This window comes from Euprymna scolopes, chromosome 14 (genome assembly GCF_053919585.1).
Source record: "Euprymna scolopes isolate OS-2025 chromosome 14, ASM5391958v1, whole genome shotgun sequence".
In the NCBI taxonomy this organism is placed as follows: domain Eukaryota; kingdom Metazoa; phylum Mollusca; class Cephalopoda; order Sepiida; family Sepiolidae; genus Euprymna; species Euprymna scolopes.
The window spans coordinates 96315220-96334011 of NC_136495.1; the positions used below are offsets into that span (position 1 = coordinate 96315220).

The 18792-nt window shown below is 31.6% G+C and overlaps 1 protein-coding gene across 1 annotated transcript in view; it reads left to right on the plus strand.

Moving 5' to 3' along the window:
- Positions 1-314: 314 nt before the first annotated feature.
- The window catches only part of LOC145293179 (N-acetylglucosamine-1-phosphotransferase subunits alpha/beta-like), a 149407-nt gene continuing 130929 nt past the window's right edge, over positions 315-18792 (plus strand). The window contains exon 1 of the mRNA XM_080139654.1: positions 315-834. Within this exon, the coding sequence (XP_079995780.1) occupies positions 709-834 (126 nt within the window). The 5' untranslated portion in view covers positions 315-708. The remainder of the gene's footprint in view (positions 835-18792) is intronic.

The following is an 18792-nucleotide window of genomic DNA, read 5'->3' on the forward strand; positions in this document are numbered from 1 at the left end:
TAAGTAAAATATAATCCTTAAAAAAATTGGATCCATGTAAGAAAAGCATTTCTTGTAAGACATGAAAATAATTTTTAAAAGTATTTTTTTAAACTTACAATTAACTTACAAGATTTGATGTGAAATTTGTCAATTTTCCAAGTGCTCTTTTATAAGTTTTACAAAGTAAGGTATAAAAATTTACCTTGGATTTATTTTATGTGATTTAAATTCTGTTGCACTTAAAAGAAATTAGTTGAAACTATATATCTATATTATTAAGTGCTAAATAATAGATAGATTTGTTTTTTCAACTTGTATAAAGATAGGCTAAAGGTAAAGAATGAAATACAAAAAACATGAAAAAAAAAGCTCAATGTATTTCGATAAGTAATTTTTATTTTATTTCTATATGAAAACTATATATGAAATTCGGCAAATACAACGAACATAACATGGTTATGAACCGTTCTTTGTGATCTGCGCCGACCAGCTGGTGGCCAAAGAGGACAAATCGAATGACTTGTACAAATAGAGCGTCTGCTTATTTAAAAAAAAAAAAAAAAAATATGAGGCGGAAGTCCTTTGTCACGTGTTCCGGAAGTGCCCTCCTCTAAACCAGACACGTTTTTCTTGTGTGAACTTATCAACACTTTGTTTTCTTCCGCCTTTTTAATTAATCTTCATTTTCGTGTTGCTTAGAAATATCTTGTCATTCGTAGATTTACGATGAAATCTAACGCTTGTAAATTGATACAACGACAAATGTACACGGTTCTTTCACATAAATATGGCACCACCGTTATTTTCTTGGGAATTGTGTTAGTCGTTATCTCAGCTTTTCAATTTGGCGAGGTGAGTTGTGAATTTTGTTATTATTTATTTCTAATCGCAAACAACTGTTTTAATTCATGTATTAACCTAATTATGGATTAACTTTTAATTTATAAATCGTTACATAATGCTATTTGCCTTAAAATTATTTACTGGCGGTCTCCTATTTGAAATTCTAGTGCTTCTACAGAATTTTAACCGGGTGCTTGTTGAGAGCCGGCAAATCGATTTTTTTAAATATGTGATTTTAAGCCAAAACAACAGTAATTACTTAATTGTTGTGCCGAAAATAGTAATATATCCTAAAATTACGAAAATTAATTAGGTAGAACAATTGCTATTGTGTCTTTAGTAAAAAAAAAAAAAAAAAAAAAAACTGAGTACTTGTGCACTTTCGTTACCATGCTGAAATAACGTTATTATTTTGAAAGCCATTCTTAACATGAGGAGGGTGTTTTGTACTATTCTGTTTCCACCTAACAATTTAATAAATCGTGAACCTTGAATTTAACCTGAAAAAAAAGCTATTAAAAAAAACCAAAAAAAAACCGCGGTTACAGAAGTAAGCACCAAAGAGTCTATCGCTATCGACTAAAAAATAAAGGTCAGTATGGCCTGGTTGTCTCACTGAAGACCTACCTGCAAAGAGTTGCTTTTTAGGGGTATTATCTCCAACCTCCCCATGTTGAGAACGACTTTCGGAATAAACATCCCAAACCTCATGTTAAGAACGGCTTTCGGAATAAACACCCTTTGCAGATAAGTCTTCAGTACGACAATCAGGCCACATTGACCAAAACAAAACGTCCCCATCAAATTAACGAAAAGGTATGTCCCCTGTATTCGCAATTTTCAAGGTGTTCACATAAAATGCAATTTCCCCGATTTTCCGTAAAAATTACAGTAATTGTGACCCGGAAGACTAACACAAAACCTACCATTATAACACTTGTTTTCTAGAGGTTTTCGGGTGTGCTGAAAACGAATATCGTATTACAAGTTTTCCGGATATTAAGCAATGTAATTCTTTATTTTGTAAGTGGTGGTCATTGTTGTACGCGCAAGCGCGCATATTTTTGCTGCAAAAATAAGTATCGAAAATTTTATGAAAATCTGATCATTGGTCAGATTTTCATAAAATTTTCGATACTTATTCATTTTTAAATTATATACTACAAGCAGGGTTTTTTTTAAATATATGAGGGATTTTTTATTTTTTTTTTTAATATATTAATTGCAAAATGTCCTTTGAACGATAAATATTGTTTACTAAGTTTATTTCAAAGATAATTAGTAAATTAAAATCCTAAGATATTGAGTTAAATTTTAAAAATATACACCTTGTTTGTACAAAAAAAAAAAATAGCTTAATCAGCCCCCCCCCCCCCCAAAGCAAGAGATTTTGTCTTCTCGCAATCACAACAAACGAAAAATCGTCCAGTTGTAAATTGGAAGCCCAAAATGTCAGACAGTCAAAAGGCTGTTTGAAAATGACGTCAGGTTGTTAATGGGAGGGGGTAGGTAATGCTGGTTTTCTTTCTTTTTTCTTTTTTTATCCTCATCATGCATCCGTACATTCTTATCGTGAACGTTTATATAATTTTTAACATTAAAATTTTTGTTTCAAGATTATATAAAAATTATGTTATGCCGAAAGTTTCACATTCATTCAAACAATTAGAATTTTACATATAAAATTTATGCGAAACATGTAATCTACAAAAAAAAAAAAAAGTAGAAATATTTTTTGCAATTATAATTTTTTGTGTGTGAAAATATTAAATAAGCAATGCTTAGTCCAATGATAATATCGGTAGTTCAAGAAATTAATTTTTCTTCAAGATATATCGAATTAGCTAATACGGATTTTATGGTTTTATTTTTCGTAATGTTCCTGAAAAAAATTAATTTTTCTTTTATTTATTGTTACAAATTATGATGCTTTATTTTCATTAAAAAAAAAAAAAAGCAAAAATAAATTCTTTTTTTTTTTTTTTTTTTTTTTTTTACTATTGAAAACCATAACTTTAGTAAAGGTTTTGTTTAAACAAAATAATACATTTTCACTAGAATTCAAATAAAAATAATGGGTTCATTATATTCTATGATAAATACTGAAAATTTCATTAAAATTGGTTAATTTCCTAATTTTTGGTGAAATTTTAAGTAAAGGGAAGTGTTAAAATGTTTATACATTTTGAGCATCGGCTTGTACGTACCTATATTTAAAACTAAAAAAATCAAAATTTACGATTTTTGCGATTTTACTACTAAACTGCATTTAAGCTGAGTTTTCAACTCTCAACTTCGATTTAAGTTGTCTCCCCTTTTTTATTTCATCGGATCTAAAGATGGCTGATGAAAACACTATGCCTAGTTGTAAAATTTGATTTTCTTGAACAAAAAAAATACTTGATCGAATTAAATAATTTTCGGACTATTTCGTCTTTGTTCTGTGGCTGGAACATTCTTAATACAGACTTTTTTCTGTATTTTCTTTACTTTTAATTGCCGCCATAAGTGCCAATATGAATAAGCACCCAAATTTTTTATTTTTATTTTTTATAAATATTGATTTGGTTTCTGATACTACTCTTCTTTTTTTTTTTTTTTTTTTTTTTTTTCGTGTTCATTTGGAGTTTTCTTGAGGGGAGGGGGGACGTTGCTACCTGAACTTAGTCATAGAGTTAAGAGAGAATGTTTTGTTTTGTAAGAAACAAATAATAAATCCAAACAATGTTTATTAAAAATGAAATAAAGGATAATTTTCACTATGTTCTAATCCACAAAAATTCTGAAAACAAATTAATATTTGCACTAATTTGCGCAGTGGTTTAATTTACCCTGTCACTGCTACAAAAAATCAACTAACTAATAAAACGATAAAATATGGCAGCGTCTTTGGGAGCTAACTTTTATATATATATATATATATATATATATATATATATATATATATGGATTTTTAAACTTGCACTTATTTAGGAAAACAAAAATACTTGTCACTGCATGATGTTATATTTCAAAAACATGAAAATTGATCAAATAGTTTTGTTTTTTATTTTTTTTTTTAAAGAAAATCAAATTTTACTATTTTTAGCGATTAAGTATTCTTAACTGCCATTGATGACCCCTTGATTCAGGAGTGATTGTTAAGGGGGAGATAGCCAGTGATGAATTTCGCATTTAATCAAACATAGAGACTAGTTTTTCTCATGGTACGGCATAAAATTTGATTTTCTTAAAATAAAAAAACTACTTTATCAAATTAGATAATTTTTGGAATATGCCATTTTCGTTTCATTATGAGAACATACATCATAATGACGTTTTTGCATTTTCTTTACTTCAAATTTTTATTACAAGTCTAAATAAACATCATATATTATCCTTATTTTTTTAAATAACGTTTGATTGAATTAGTCAAAAGAATTTTTTTCTTACAATTTAGTATGATAGCTTATTTGGAATACTTTAATTGACACTGTTGCCAAAATATCTGCAAAATTGTAATAATAATAATAATTAAAAAAATAAATGGTACTTCTACAAAATTTGAACCAAGCAAATATTTGTAAACTAAGCCATTACTTTGATAAAAGTTTGTTTGATTCAAATTCTGTAAAAGCACCAAATAAGCTAAATGTAGACTTTAGAATGGAATCTTTAAATAAACTTATGTAGAATAATAATCCACTGTTTGTTTATCCAAAACAAGGCACAGTATTAATGACATATTAGGGCTACTGTGATTTGAGGTTAGACTTATAGAGGGTATCATTAGTGAAGAGTTGTGCAGCAAGATGTTTGTTCACATTACATTTAAATTTCTGTATGCTGATACAAGCAGGGAAACTGAACAGGAAGGGATTTCCTTACACTAAGGAATATTGGAACCAAAACTTCCATTTCATTATAATACCTTAATGATTAAATCCTGATTTCTGTTCTCTGATAAATTGAACATCTACTTGGTTATAAAATACTCTTAAGTATTTAATTTAGCATCTGCTATATCTTGGCTTGAGTATAACGCTGTATGATGCATGAACTTGAAAACACTGATAAGAGTTTTGTATTATCACATTTGTTTGTAGTGGTGTACAGAGAACTCGATCACCCCATAACATGGCAATAAAATGTTTAAAATGGGATTTTAATCTGATCAAAAATCTTTGCATTAATACAAAGTTATTTTTGGTGAACCCGTCAGATTTAAACACAAGTATAAAAAGTGACAAAATCTCAGATTGGAATTTCAACAGTTTCCAACTTAAAACACCCAATTACTGTTTAATCATATTTTGTCAGCCCATTTCATTTTACACTTGTGTGTTGCCAAAAGAATCATCCTTCTCTCACACACTTTCTCTTAGGTAATGTGACATATCAATTTTTATTAATTCTCACAATTTAGTAATATTCATCTTATATTCATAAAGTTGATCTTCCATTTTCATTTAATGATTTTATACGTTGGTCAGTTATACCAATATCTAACAATCATGGTTATGTTATGTTTAACTTCGGAAGCTAACGGTAAAAAAATCTCAATGTTAGAGAACTTCCAAAGTTAACATCATATTCGCTGCTGATAATTAAAAAACTTTTGCTCCATATCTATTTCAGTATCTTCCAAGATAGATTTCAATGCTTATCCAGCGAAAACAGTTTAATGTGGTTAATCGTGACAGGATAGGAATGTGGTTAATCGTGACAGGATAGGAATGCTGAGTCTCTTAACGTCTAAGCAACAACTATGAAGATGAAGTCTGCAAATCACAAATTACTCATCTCAAAGAATTCTGATAATAAAATAATCTTTGATTTATTTTGGTTAACCAATTCGGACATCAGTCTGTCCCTGCTTCAGTGAAAAAACATGTTTAGTTGCATCCATGTGGAAGTCTTGGATTGGTTTGTGAATCAAATTTTATTTGGAGGTCATACCGTTCTGAAAATCTAGTGAGTTCTGATGTTGCTTCTATCCAGTTTGACCATTTTGTTGACCATTACATGTTTTTTTTTTTTTTTTTTTTTTTTTACTGTTATTCACCTCAAACAATGCACATTGCCACTTGGATGCAAGGGGCTACTATTTGGGACCAAATTTTAATACACTATGGAGGAAGTTGAGCAGCAAGATGTCTACTCACATTGCACTTGAACTTTTGCATGTCAGTACATCAGTACAGTCAGGAAAGCAGTGAATTGGAAGGGAATTCCAAAGTTTAGCAGTTCAAGAGAAGAAACTATTAAAGTAGAAGGCTTTCCGGCATTTAGGAATTTCTTTGATGCTTGTTGGGTTAGTCAAGGGTATTTACATTGAGAGGGTGGGGTACAAATGAAAAAAGTCCATCAAAGCACATTCCATTAAAAAATACTTGTAAAACAGGCACAGACATTTCGGCAATGGAACAGGAGTTGGTAATTTGGGTGATAGTGCAGGAGATATTAGGTTGGATATTCTTTTTTGGACCCTGTCTATAAGCAAGAGACTAGTGGCAGATGTACAAGCGATACTCCATGCATGCAGGCGAATGGTGGCTTTGTAGAGATATAAGATACTCTCAGGTGTGAGTAATTTTCTAGCACGGTAAAGGGAGATCCCATTTTCTTTGCAGCAACCTTGTCTTTCTCAATCTGGACGACTGGCCATTTTAAAACATTCGTGTTTTAATTTTCACTTTCTCTCAACCTCTTAAATTTTATCATCCTTAGCCTCCTCTGGACTTAATAATAAAAGACACATTCGTGCAGTTGAAAATCCTTTCTGTAAAATTTTTCATACCTACATGATATAGCAACAAGTCAAAAAGCTAATATATAATGAAATGAAACTTATCCATTTGCTTCTTGGGATGATAATTTCTAAGGATGGGATCATCCTATAGTACAGACTTGTGGAAGGGACTATCGGTTGTTGATATTCAGTGGCGTAGCTAGAGTAAATGTCACTTGGTTGGTCCACTTAAATGTCACCCCACTAATCCCCACTTCACCCTATTGTTAAATTTTGTACTTACTTCCTGATTGGTACGTTACTGCTTACACTTATAATCAAAGAAAAAATCATATACGAACAATCAGTTCAAATCCAAAGACTGTTAAAATGCAACTGTGCAAACTTATTTACTAGTATGGAAACTGGTTATGAAAACTTTTTGGAAGAAAAACATAAGTGTATACTATGACGAGTCATTTAGTAAATGGATGAATAAATAAATTGTTACTATGAAGAAGAAAAGGGGGCGTTAGAACTGTAGTCAAATAGAAATGCTGAAAAAAAAAAAAAGGGAAAAATTAGTGAGTAAAATCGGAAAAGATGGTTTGAAAACAAAAAGATGCGTAATAGCGGACGTGCCTTATTAACTCATAAAACAAAGCGAATAAAATAAAACAGAAGAGGACCGATAGCCACTTCCAAAATTCACCAAAGAATTAACTCCCCTATATGTAACACAATGTCACTTCATTATAAGTTAATATTAACGACATAACTTTTGTACCATTCAAAAAAAGGGCAAAATAAGCTAGTAATAATTTAAACAAATTTTTTTTCAGCATATGAAAAATAATGCAAATGCGAGACAAAAATCGTGTTTACATAATTGACACTTTAATATAACATTCCCAAGATGAAAACACACCCGTGTTTAATAAATCTAGCAAAAAATCAACTAATGGTCAGATTTTCATGAAATTTTCGATACTTATCCATTTTAGAATGAAATTACATATAAAATGCAGTTTCCGTAAAATATGAGATTTTTTTTTTTTTTTTTAATTTTTTTTTTAGTGCATGTCTTCCTCTCCCATATTTATTTTTTCTAAGTTTGAACAAAATATATTTAAATTGATCAAAATTTCTATTTATTATGAAACATAAGAGTTCAAATAAGTAAAAAATATTAATTTTTTAAGTTTAAATACACATATTTAACAAAACCTTACCTTGAAGTTGCAATTAAGAAAATGATATAAATTTTGTTTTTTTTTAAATAGTATTTTTTTTCTAATTAATATATACTATTATCAGTTGAATTGCCAAGAAAAAAAAACTTCCTAAAAATTAATAAATTTTTAAAAGATTAAAACTCCATTATTTCAACATGTTCCGTTACAACACAGATTTTTGATTAATGATGTTTAATTTTTTTTTTTAATATTAAGTTATAATATAAATATGACTCTTGCTAGCTATTTTATCACAAGATTAAAACTGATTAAAAAATATTATTGTGCAAAAAATAAACATTTTGTAGATCACTACCAAATCTAGTTTGTTTCTTTTTACCAAATAAAGTATGGAAGCCGGTAATTAACCAAATGAAAAGTCATATTTAGTAAAACCATATTTAATATACGAATGTTTATAATATTATTAATAATTAAGCTGTGTAAATCTTAAACTCTTACAAAACTTTAACAAAGATTAATTATTAATTGCAGTTTGAAGAAAATAAACAAAGTTTTGAAAAGTTGCTTCTGCTGCACCATACTTCGTAATACAAGTCTGACGTCACAGGATTATGTGCTTCATTCTTCACAATGACTAAAGATCACGTGATGATAATAAATGAATGGGTGGAAAAACAAAATTATGAAGAAGAGAAGAAATAAGACACTTAAAAAAAAGAATAGAAAAAAGAAGAAATTGTGAGTTAACGATTTTTTTGTTTTATATTTAAACTAGCGGAGGTACTCGGCGTTGCCCGGGTGTTTGGAGGTGTGTGTGGTGTTAAATAAAAAAGAAACGGGGGCGGGGGGATAGGATCGAACCTGAAGCCCTGAGGCGAAGTTTGAAAATAAAATCAGCCAGTCAGAATGAGTTACTGGAAGATGTTTGAATTTATTTAAGTAAGAACCAAATTGAAAGGTGCGCGCATGGAAGTCGTAGAGCGTTACGACGACGACGGACGCTATTCAGCAAATGAGGTCAATGACCAGGTTTGTTTGTTATAAGCGAAGTAAAAAAAGAAAACATAAAAACGAACATTAAAACTTAAGCGCGCCGGGGGGGGGGGGGAGAATCAAAACATCAAAAAAGAAACCCAAAAAAAAACTAACGTAAGGCAAATGAACAATGTTAAATGTAAAAATCGAAAAAAGAAAACAGAAAAACGAACACGTGAAAAATGGCTTAAATAAGCCAGTTTCGATATTAAAATTAAAAAAATCTGTGGGTACTCAGGTGTTTTTGGGTGTGTGGTCGGGGATGGATAAGCGAAGTAAAAAAAACCAAGAAAAATGAACATTATGTGAAAAATGGCTTAAATAACATTGGTTCAATATTTAAATTTAAAAAATCGAAAAGAAAAAAGACATCTCACACCACATTTCGAACCCACAACGTTTAGATAACGAACCAACGCTCTAACCAACTAAGCTAACGCGACGTACATGAAATTTAGTCAGTTTTTCAACTATTTAAAGTAAATCAGGTTATGACGTCATCTGACGCATGCATAGAACCGGTCGTTGTCACGAAAGGACCGTTTTTGTTGACCCCCCCCCCTCCCTGTCGAAAATTGTCGATTTTGGGGTGAAAAAAATGAACGTTTTTGGCCAATATTTTGATATTTTTCGAGCGAAGGATGAAGCTTCAATATGATACCGAGTTTGTGAATTTTTGTCGTGTCTGTCGAAAGTTTTTAAATACACATACATATATACATTTTCGCTTTTATATATATAGATTTACATTAGAAAGAGAAAACGGTACTTATGCAGTTTTGTTACCGCAATTTTTCCGAACCTTCAAGAGTGTTACCAGACAGATATCGAGAAGAACTGGGATATGCTGAGCCGCTTAGCCAATTGAATTCAAGTTAGCAGACGCTAAAAAAATTCAATGCATTTTTAATTCAATTATTTTTTGTCAAAGTTCACACTTTAATAAAAGTCCTTTTTTGTCAAAGTTTCCAAATAATTAAGATAATGAATCTCTAAACTTTGTTGACGCTACAACGAACTGTGTCTCAAGAATATGCAGAAAAAGAAAATTTGCCAACATCCCTACCCTCTACATTAAAAAATAATCATTAAAAAAAAATAAAAACAAAACAAACAAAAAAACAACACTAACCATCGGCAAAAAAATTAACTAACAAGAAAAAAAATTCATAACAATGCCCCCCCCCCCCGAAAAAAAACAACAATGGTCCTCCAAACAACAATAAATAAAAAAAAAAAATAAATGATTAATTAAAAAGTTTCATTAAAAGACATCTACAAAAAAATTTGTTTTTCATATCTTGTTTAAATTCTTTTACTTCATTTTCATTTTCTTGTTAAAATAAAAGTTTAACATTACCAGTGGTGTTTTAATTATTTTGCCCTTAAGATATATTAGAAACTATTTTGCGTTATTTGGGTTTTTGGTCTTCATCGCGTTTCTGCATTGGCATATCCCAATTCTTTTTGATATCTGCTTGGAAAAGCTTGTGAAATGCTGTTGACATTTGATCTGCATGCAAAACGTCTGGTATGCTGTTAAAAGGTATACCAAAGTATTTTGCATTCTTGATGTCGGCAATGAGTTTTCTAATCGCATGTTTTGCCAAAAGAGAAATAAACTCGTTCTGTATTTCAGGCGACATGTATGAACATATTACCTGACTGTATGCGCTTTGCTGGAGGTTGAAAAGATGTTCCTTTAACACGACATCATAGTGAGATAACAATTCAACAAACCCCAAACCTTTCTTTGATGAGGATGTATTCTCGTGATGTCCTCTAAATGACAGGTTCTGGTGTGCGAGAAAAAGTATCACATCTAAAACTCTGTGCAGAATGTCTCTGAACTTCCTTTTTTTCTCCATCAGGGAAATGTGCACTGCATCGATAGTTTTTTGCAGCTGGAGTCCTGAAGCCAGCGTTTTCCACTTCTCCCAGCATGACAGATGATCCTTTGATTGTTCATGCTCAATAATTTTGGGATTTAGCTTCCACCAGGCTTCAAAACAAGTGACGAAAGTAAATGCTCCAAGAGCCTTGTCTTTTTAAGCAAACAACTGACAGCAAAAGTAGTACAATTTTCTGTCACGCAGCGAGTAAGTCATCCACGATCGTAGCACTCTGTTGCCATTTGACAATGAGGAATAAAACCAGGTTGTAGAAAGTTGCCGCAATTCACCTTTAACCTTTGCGCCTGTCCTTTTAACCGACTTGAAAGGCCCCTGCTTATTCTGGAATGGCTCGCTCCCCCTTTTGATGATATCAATTCTTACACTATCAGGCACAGGAATTTGCTATAACACATCATTGAATGTTGACAAATTACTGGCAGTGCTGGAGGCCGAGGCTTCAAACTCTTCTGATCGAACTGCAATTGCTGTATCATAATGTTCTTCAATATCAGTTTGTTCTGTGCTGCTGTCTCTTGGTTTCCTGCTATTACTTGAAAAAATGGCCTTCGAACTGTTACATTTTATCTTGGTAAATTTACAGTCTTTTATGTGTCTTGTCAGTAGCTTAGAAACATGAAAACTAAATTGTCAAATGATATCGAAGATAGCAATTAGCAAAAATAATTTCTATCAGTAGTCTGCGATTTTATTGCCTAATATTACCTCCCCCCTCGTATAGACATATAAACTGAAACCAAGGATGAAATGTCGCCAAAAAGGGGCAAAAAGTTTTAAATTCACTAATTCCATTAATGCCCACTTTATTTGATAACAAATCTTTGGAATTGTTAGAAGCTTTTTTGTTTTTCTTTCACACTTTTTTACCACCCTTTTTAAGTTTTGCCAATGCTAGCTAGGACCCCCCCCCCGGCCCGGACATTTTATCTATTTATATAAAAACGAAAATGTATGTATGTATGTTCACTTTTTGTGTATGTCTTTAAAAGGCTTTTTTCAGAGAACCGATCGGTTGCCTTACAACTTAAAACTTTTTATATCGCGCCTAAATGATAATATCTATGACTTAACAACGGTGGTCACCTCTCTATTTAATTTGCCCGACTTTGAAACATTAAATATTCAACATTTTCAGATCAGCACATGTTACTTTCATTTTTCGATATAAAAAAAGCGAAACTCGATTCAAATCACTGGCCTGGTCAGTGGTCTCTAGAAAGCGATTTAACGTTTGATCAATGTCGGCTTATGTTCATATCAGAAGGTTGCTTTCATTTCGAGACGAGACACTCCCCTTAATAAACAGGGAGCTGGTTTTCCCCAAAGTTAAAACCAACAAACCAGTTTATTGACCTCATTAAAAACTGCCCCGCAGAAAATGTTAACTGCTGAATAAGTATTGCTTACGATCGCCGCATGTGCATTAAGCTTTTTCGTATAAAAAAAAGAAGTTAACAGACTCGCGGTAAATAAAAAACTGTCCGCACTCAAAGTTCACGTCAATAACTCGTCAAAAACGGGCACCTGTTTTTTTTGTTTTTTTTTCACACCTTACTATTTTCCAACTGTGCGTCAAGGCTTCGTTTTTTTTTTTTTTTTTTTTTTTTTTTTTTTCAAACAACCAACGATTTTTCTTTTCATTTACCCAAAAACACACACACCTAAAAACACTCGGGCAACGCCGGGTACCCCCCCCCCCAGCTAGTGTATATATATATATATATATATATTAGGGGTGTACCGATTATCAAATTGACCGATTAATTGTCCGATTAATAGGTTTTCTAATACCGATTTATCAGCAAATTTTATTGTCATAAATAATGATACTAATATTAATTATATTGTAAACAGATGAGTTTTTTGCTTGCTAGTGAAAATTTATCAAAGATACATGCACGTCTACACCATATTATTAAATAACAGGTATGCTGCACTGTTAACATGTAGACTTTTACAACTGCACTGAATTTGAAGCAAATAGATGTAAACATATGAAAAATTTCCCTCCTTTCTTTTCCTATCAAATTAACATTATTTTTATCACTATCAAAGAAAATTATCACTATCAAAGAAAATTGTTTCATTTTTCAGTTTTCATATCGAAGACTTGTACAGTAAATTGAAATGATGTGTGAACCGAAAATAAAGCATTCTTTGTACTCTTGTTCCTCATTTTCAGACTCCCATTATATATATTTTTTTTATTTTTCTGGTTTGGATAATGTATATTTTATTGAGATAAGTTACTAATTAGATATGAGACATATGCATTTTAATATGTAAAAAATGAACTAAATATTAACAGCCTTCAATCATTATGGCAACCAGTTTCTGATGGAAGTATTTTTATGTCAATCCCAAGAATAAGAATACAGTTATGTCAATTTATTACATCAATGGATGGCAAATCAGTAAAACTTTTACAATGACTAATATGTTAAACTATCTTAGAAATTTTCATTCAAAAGAAGCAAAAGTTTTAAATAAGAAATAGAAGAATAATGAATATTCAAGGACAGACATTCCAGGAACAAGTGGCAGCAACTATGAGCCTCCAGCGAAACACCAAACTGTTATAGAAACAATATTGGCCAAAAAGAAAGTTTGGAATACTAATGATCATAGGTCACAAGAGATTCATTATATGAGAAAGAAATGATTGCTGTTGATATTTTTTTTTTTTTTTTTTACACAGGCATCACCACATTATCAAGGTCAAGAGGCCACTCAAGGTTAAGGGTTAAAGAGTGTACAGTAGAAATTGGAAAATATAGTAATCATTAGTAATGAAAATTCAGTAAATTTGTTAACTTATATGGAATGGCTCATCAAGAACTTATTTATGTTAGACTTGAAGACAACCATATTGTACTCAGCCAGAAAGCAGGAAAACGGAAGACAATTCCACCGGCGTGCAGTTCTAAGAAAGAAGCTTTGTTCATGGAATCTATGTTTAGGTTTAGACACAGATAAAGAGTGGGGGGAATTATTGATAGTGTTTACAGCTAGACGAGTGTTTAGCGAGGGGGGGCATAGACTGAAGCTCAGTCGAACACTTTCCATGAAAATAACGATACATCAGAGACAAGCTCACAACATCTCTTCTGTGAGATAGAGGTTGCAGGGAAGAGAGAAGGACATCTCCTACGAGGCTACGAAGTCTATTTTGAACTCTATCAAGGCAGGACAAGTTCTTTCTAGCTGCTCCTGCCCAAATGTGGCAACAGTATTCCATCCTTGGACGTACCTGGCTCTTATATAGATAGAGAATTGCATCAGCAGTGAGATATCTACTGGATCGATAGAAATATCCCACCATTTTTCCAGCAGCCCTGACAACATATTTGATGTACGTATTCCATTTAAGATCAGGAGTAATTGTCAAGCCCAGAAGCTTGTCAAAACTTGAGGCCTCCTGAAGACGAGAGCCATTCATTTCAATTGATGCCAGATGTGGATCAGAATGTTGATGATGTAAAGAGAGAAGCTTGGTTTTAGATGTATTAAAAGTAACCAGTCACTCCTTTCCCCATTGTACCATGTGCTCAAGATCAGAGGAGAGAGAATCAGAGAGAACTTGGTCATTTACAGTCATAGATGTGCTACCATAGATAGTAGTGTCATCAGCATAAATGTCTACAAATGATGTAAGGATGTGATTTGGAAGATCATTAATGTAGATCAGGAAAAGAGTTGGGACCAGGGTGGACCGCTGAGTGACTCCAGCATTAATACTGTGAGCTTCTGATTTTTTCCCATCAACTACTACTCATGAACCTATCAGAAAGAAATGATTTAATATTTGAGAAGACATTTCCAGCTATACCATAGCTAGAGATCTTGTGAAGTAAACCTTTATGCCATACCCTATCAAAGGTCTTAGATATGTCAAGAGCAATTGCCCTAGAAAGGTTGCCTCCCTCGAGAGATTTGCTATATGTTGATATTCAATCATATTTTGTAACATCTGACATTGGATTTAATAGGCTTATTGCGAATTACAGTATTTCATCAAAAAAGTAATTCAATGTAAAATAATTTTCGATATATTTATAAAAATAAAACAAAAATGCAACCATCCCTAGCTGAAAGTAGCAGCATTTTATGAACTACAGATATTTGGACAGCTACAACAGATAATGCTCTCTTCCTGAGTTTGACAAGTCATTGATTTTCAAATAACTTTCAACAGTGCAGAGCTGTGCTTAGAGTTGTTCTATTCCCTGGTACACAAACAGGTACAAGAATAAGTGAAGAATTGCACAATGTTCTGAATGAGTATAAAATCTTCAATAAAGTTTTCAGGAATAAAAATGGTTGCTGGTGTCAGGGAATGTAAATTAGAATATCATACATTGTAACTTAGGTTGTGAAGGCAACCTTAACATCTAACAGAAATACTGTTTCTCACTTTAATCGCTTTCTATTAGCAAATTAGCAAATTAATTGAAATACAGGATCAGCTTAATTTGGAAAAACTCATTCAAAGTGTGACCACATAGTGGAGTTCAACATATTATATGCTGAAAATAAATTAAGAACAATGAAAAGCTTTGGTAATGTGAGCTGTTGATAAGATTCCTACCTTACCAATGAGGACTTGTCTGAAAAACATATCCAGTTCCTGAGTCCATTTGAGGAAATCACTAAAGAAGCAAGTCACAAAACTTCAACAGTATCAATGATATTTACAAATTTAGCTGTAAGGTTCTTTCTGTCAAAATCTAATTCTAGTATTTCTGACTTTAGTGGAATCCTTATCATTGTTGAACAATTCAGGTTATCAATCGAAATAAGATTTCATCCTATCTAAATGATAAAAACTTGTGTATGTCTACTTTCCTATACCCATGATTCAAATATTAATTTTAAAAGATTGGCATAAAAAACACATTTAGAATTGGATTCTACATTTACTTTCCACTAATGATAATGAAGCAAGATCAGCAGTATACATTACCCTGCTGAGGGTGAAGAAGCACAAACGTGTGTAAATTACAACATTGCAACTTTGAAACCAACTGACAAAAAAGTAACGAGTAAAAATGTCACAAAAGATGCTTTCATCACTCTTTCTATAAGAAGACAATAGGAAGTAAAAGTAAATTATTTCTAATTTAATTTTGGCCTTAATTTTTGAGGTGTGAAAAGTGAACATTGCATCATTTGCAATAGCAAAATTGCACTGATGGACCATTTTTAAATTTAATTTGAATTAAATGACAGTAAATATGAACATTCAATATAATTCTATACATCATGATTATTATGCCTATTTATTTTTTTTTAACAATTCCAGCTGCAATTATAAGTTTAAAAAAATGCCCAATTTTGGTGGTGGAAATAAAGTACCAAATGTCATAAACATATACTAATTTCAAAATCACATATCACAAAAACTATTAAAAGATACAAATCTGGAATATTGCATGTCTAATCAATATGTATTGTAGAATGCTATATCAAAATGTCAGCTCTTTACACCATGTAAATTCATGTTTATTTATTATCTGATCTTCCATGGTCTGGTCCGTACCGAATGGTATATATATTATTTTAATTGGAATTCATTATTGAGATGAGTTTTATTTATTAATTTTATTTATTGTGGACGATGTTTCAGCCAACTATTCCTCTGGCCTTCATCAGGTGGTAACAGCGACAGGATAAAAACTCTGAATCTCCTGACTACATTCACTGCAATTACTGCTTTCCGTAGTTGTTGTCGTCTCACCACGTTTTGGCCAAATAAGCCTCTGGCCGGCTTTGGGTAGGATTGAAATCGTATATATGTGAAACAGAAAGATTTGCACAAATCGGAATTTTTTAATAAGACATCTATTCATTTTTTTTTTTTTTTTTTTTTAATGATATTTTGGGATGCAATAAGATTCCTACCTTAATTTACCAAAAAATTGTCCAGTTACAGAAATCATCAAAGAAGCAATTCACAGAACCTCAACCGTATTGATGATAATACCTATAATTTTAGCTTTGAGGTTATTTCTTTCAAAAGCTGTCCAATCTAATTCTGATATTTCTGACTTTAATGGAATCCTTACCATTGTTGAACAATTCAGTGAATCAATGGAAACAAGATTTTCATCCTATCTAAGTGATAAAACTTGTGTGTGTGTCTACTTTCCTAGATCCAAGATTTAAATTTAAATTTTAAAAGAATGACATTGAAAACACCATTAAGGATTGGATTTTACATCTACTTTCTACTGATGATAATAAAGCAGAATCATCAGGATACACTTTTTCAAACTCTGTTGAAGGTCAAGAAGATCAAAGTAAAAGTAAAACGGGTTTGTATTACTGTACACATAGATTCGAAAAAGTTGTCAAAAAACAAATATAGAACAAATAAATGTTATCAAAGGCAAGATAAGTTACTTTTCTACCTAACTGGATATATTTTTTGTGTTTTTATTCAGTGTAACATGTTTATTCAGCTCGAAAAACATGCAATGTTTACCGATGTATTGGAAAATTCAAAATGGCAGCCGACTGTCTCTCGGAGAGGGTACGTTTGGGAAAAGGTATTATAAATAATAAACTAGACAAAATACTGTTAGAAAACAACCGAATACATGTCAACTTATGTCACGGTAACATATATTGAGCGAATTTCTAACAGTATTTTGTCTAGTTTATTATTTATAATACCTTTTCCCAAACGTACCCTCTCCGAGAGACAGTCGGCTGCCATTTTGAATTTTCCAATACATCGGTAAACATTGCATGTTTTTCGAGCTGAATAAACATGTTACACTGAATAAAAACACAAAAAATATATCCAGTTAGGTAGAAAAGTAACTTATCTTGCCTTTGATAACATTTATTTGTTCTATATTTGTTTTTTGACAACTTTTTCGAATCTATGTGTACAGTAATACAAACCCAGTAAAACTGTATCTCTTTGAAACCTGTTTGATGAATTAGCTTCAAATAAGTCTACAGTAACAAATCAAAACTTAGAGCCAGTAGAAGCTGAGTTAAACATGGTGACTACAACTAAAACAGAAATGCAAAATCATAATTTAAACACAAAAGGTGTAAATCCTGTATGGTTAAGTGCACAAAAGAACTTGACCATTAAGTAGCTTTACAACAACTAGCAAGAGGTGATAATCTATTTCAGTGGTGGAAAAAAGAGACCTTACCACTGCTGAGTAAACCGGCCTCAAAATATTTAAGTGCATCACCTTCATCTGTAGGGAGTGAGAGGCTCTTTAGTACACATGGTAATGTGTATGAACCTATGAGGAAAAGGTTGTGTCCTGAGAATAGAGAACGTCTAATGTTTCTACATTACGACTTAAAAGTATTCAACTTTAAATACTGAGGAGACTATGAGAGCAGAGGAGGCAGGTAGCTAGAATAGAAGAGGAAGTAGAGCAGTAGCAAGTACAGAACTTCAGCTTATAGTCATTCACTTAATGAATTACAATTTGTACTTTGTAGTTGGTTTGTAATTTCTTTTTTCTCATATAATTGTTTAATTATATTCATTTAAGAATTGGAAATTGTATTTTGTAATTTTAGTTAATAAAGGTAAAAAGCCATAATAGTTGCCAGATACTTTGATATGTTGTTAAATTGGCAGTTACTATGTAAATGTGTCAATGCTATCTGATGAGTTTCTTGACAGTGATGAAATGATTTAAATTTAATAGGAAAGAGAAAAGTAATTAATCGGCTAATTAATCAGTAAATTTGCAGATTACCGATTAATCGGCAGTCGCCAGCTAGACCGATTACTGATTACCTGCCGATTAATCAGTACAACCATAATATATATATAACCATTTAATACTTTCTAATTTTTTTTCACAGTTTAAAAAATGAAATGAGTGTCATCAAATGATTTCAAATTTACTATTAAAAACTTCAAAAATACAAGGTTTAAAGTTTTCAATAAAAATCGGCAAAAAGATTCCTCAGGCTAATTTTTTTAAAGAGTTTGTAATTTTAAAAATTAAAAACTTAAAAATTGCATAATATATGATAAATAAATTCTATTTCCGACTATTTTCATACCTTAAAGATTAGGGGAAGGGGATTGTCACCCATTTTTGGCTGTCACCTGGGGTGGATCGCC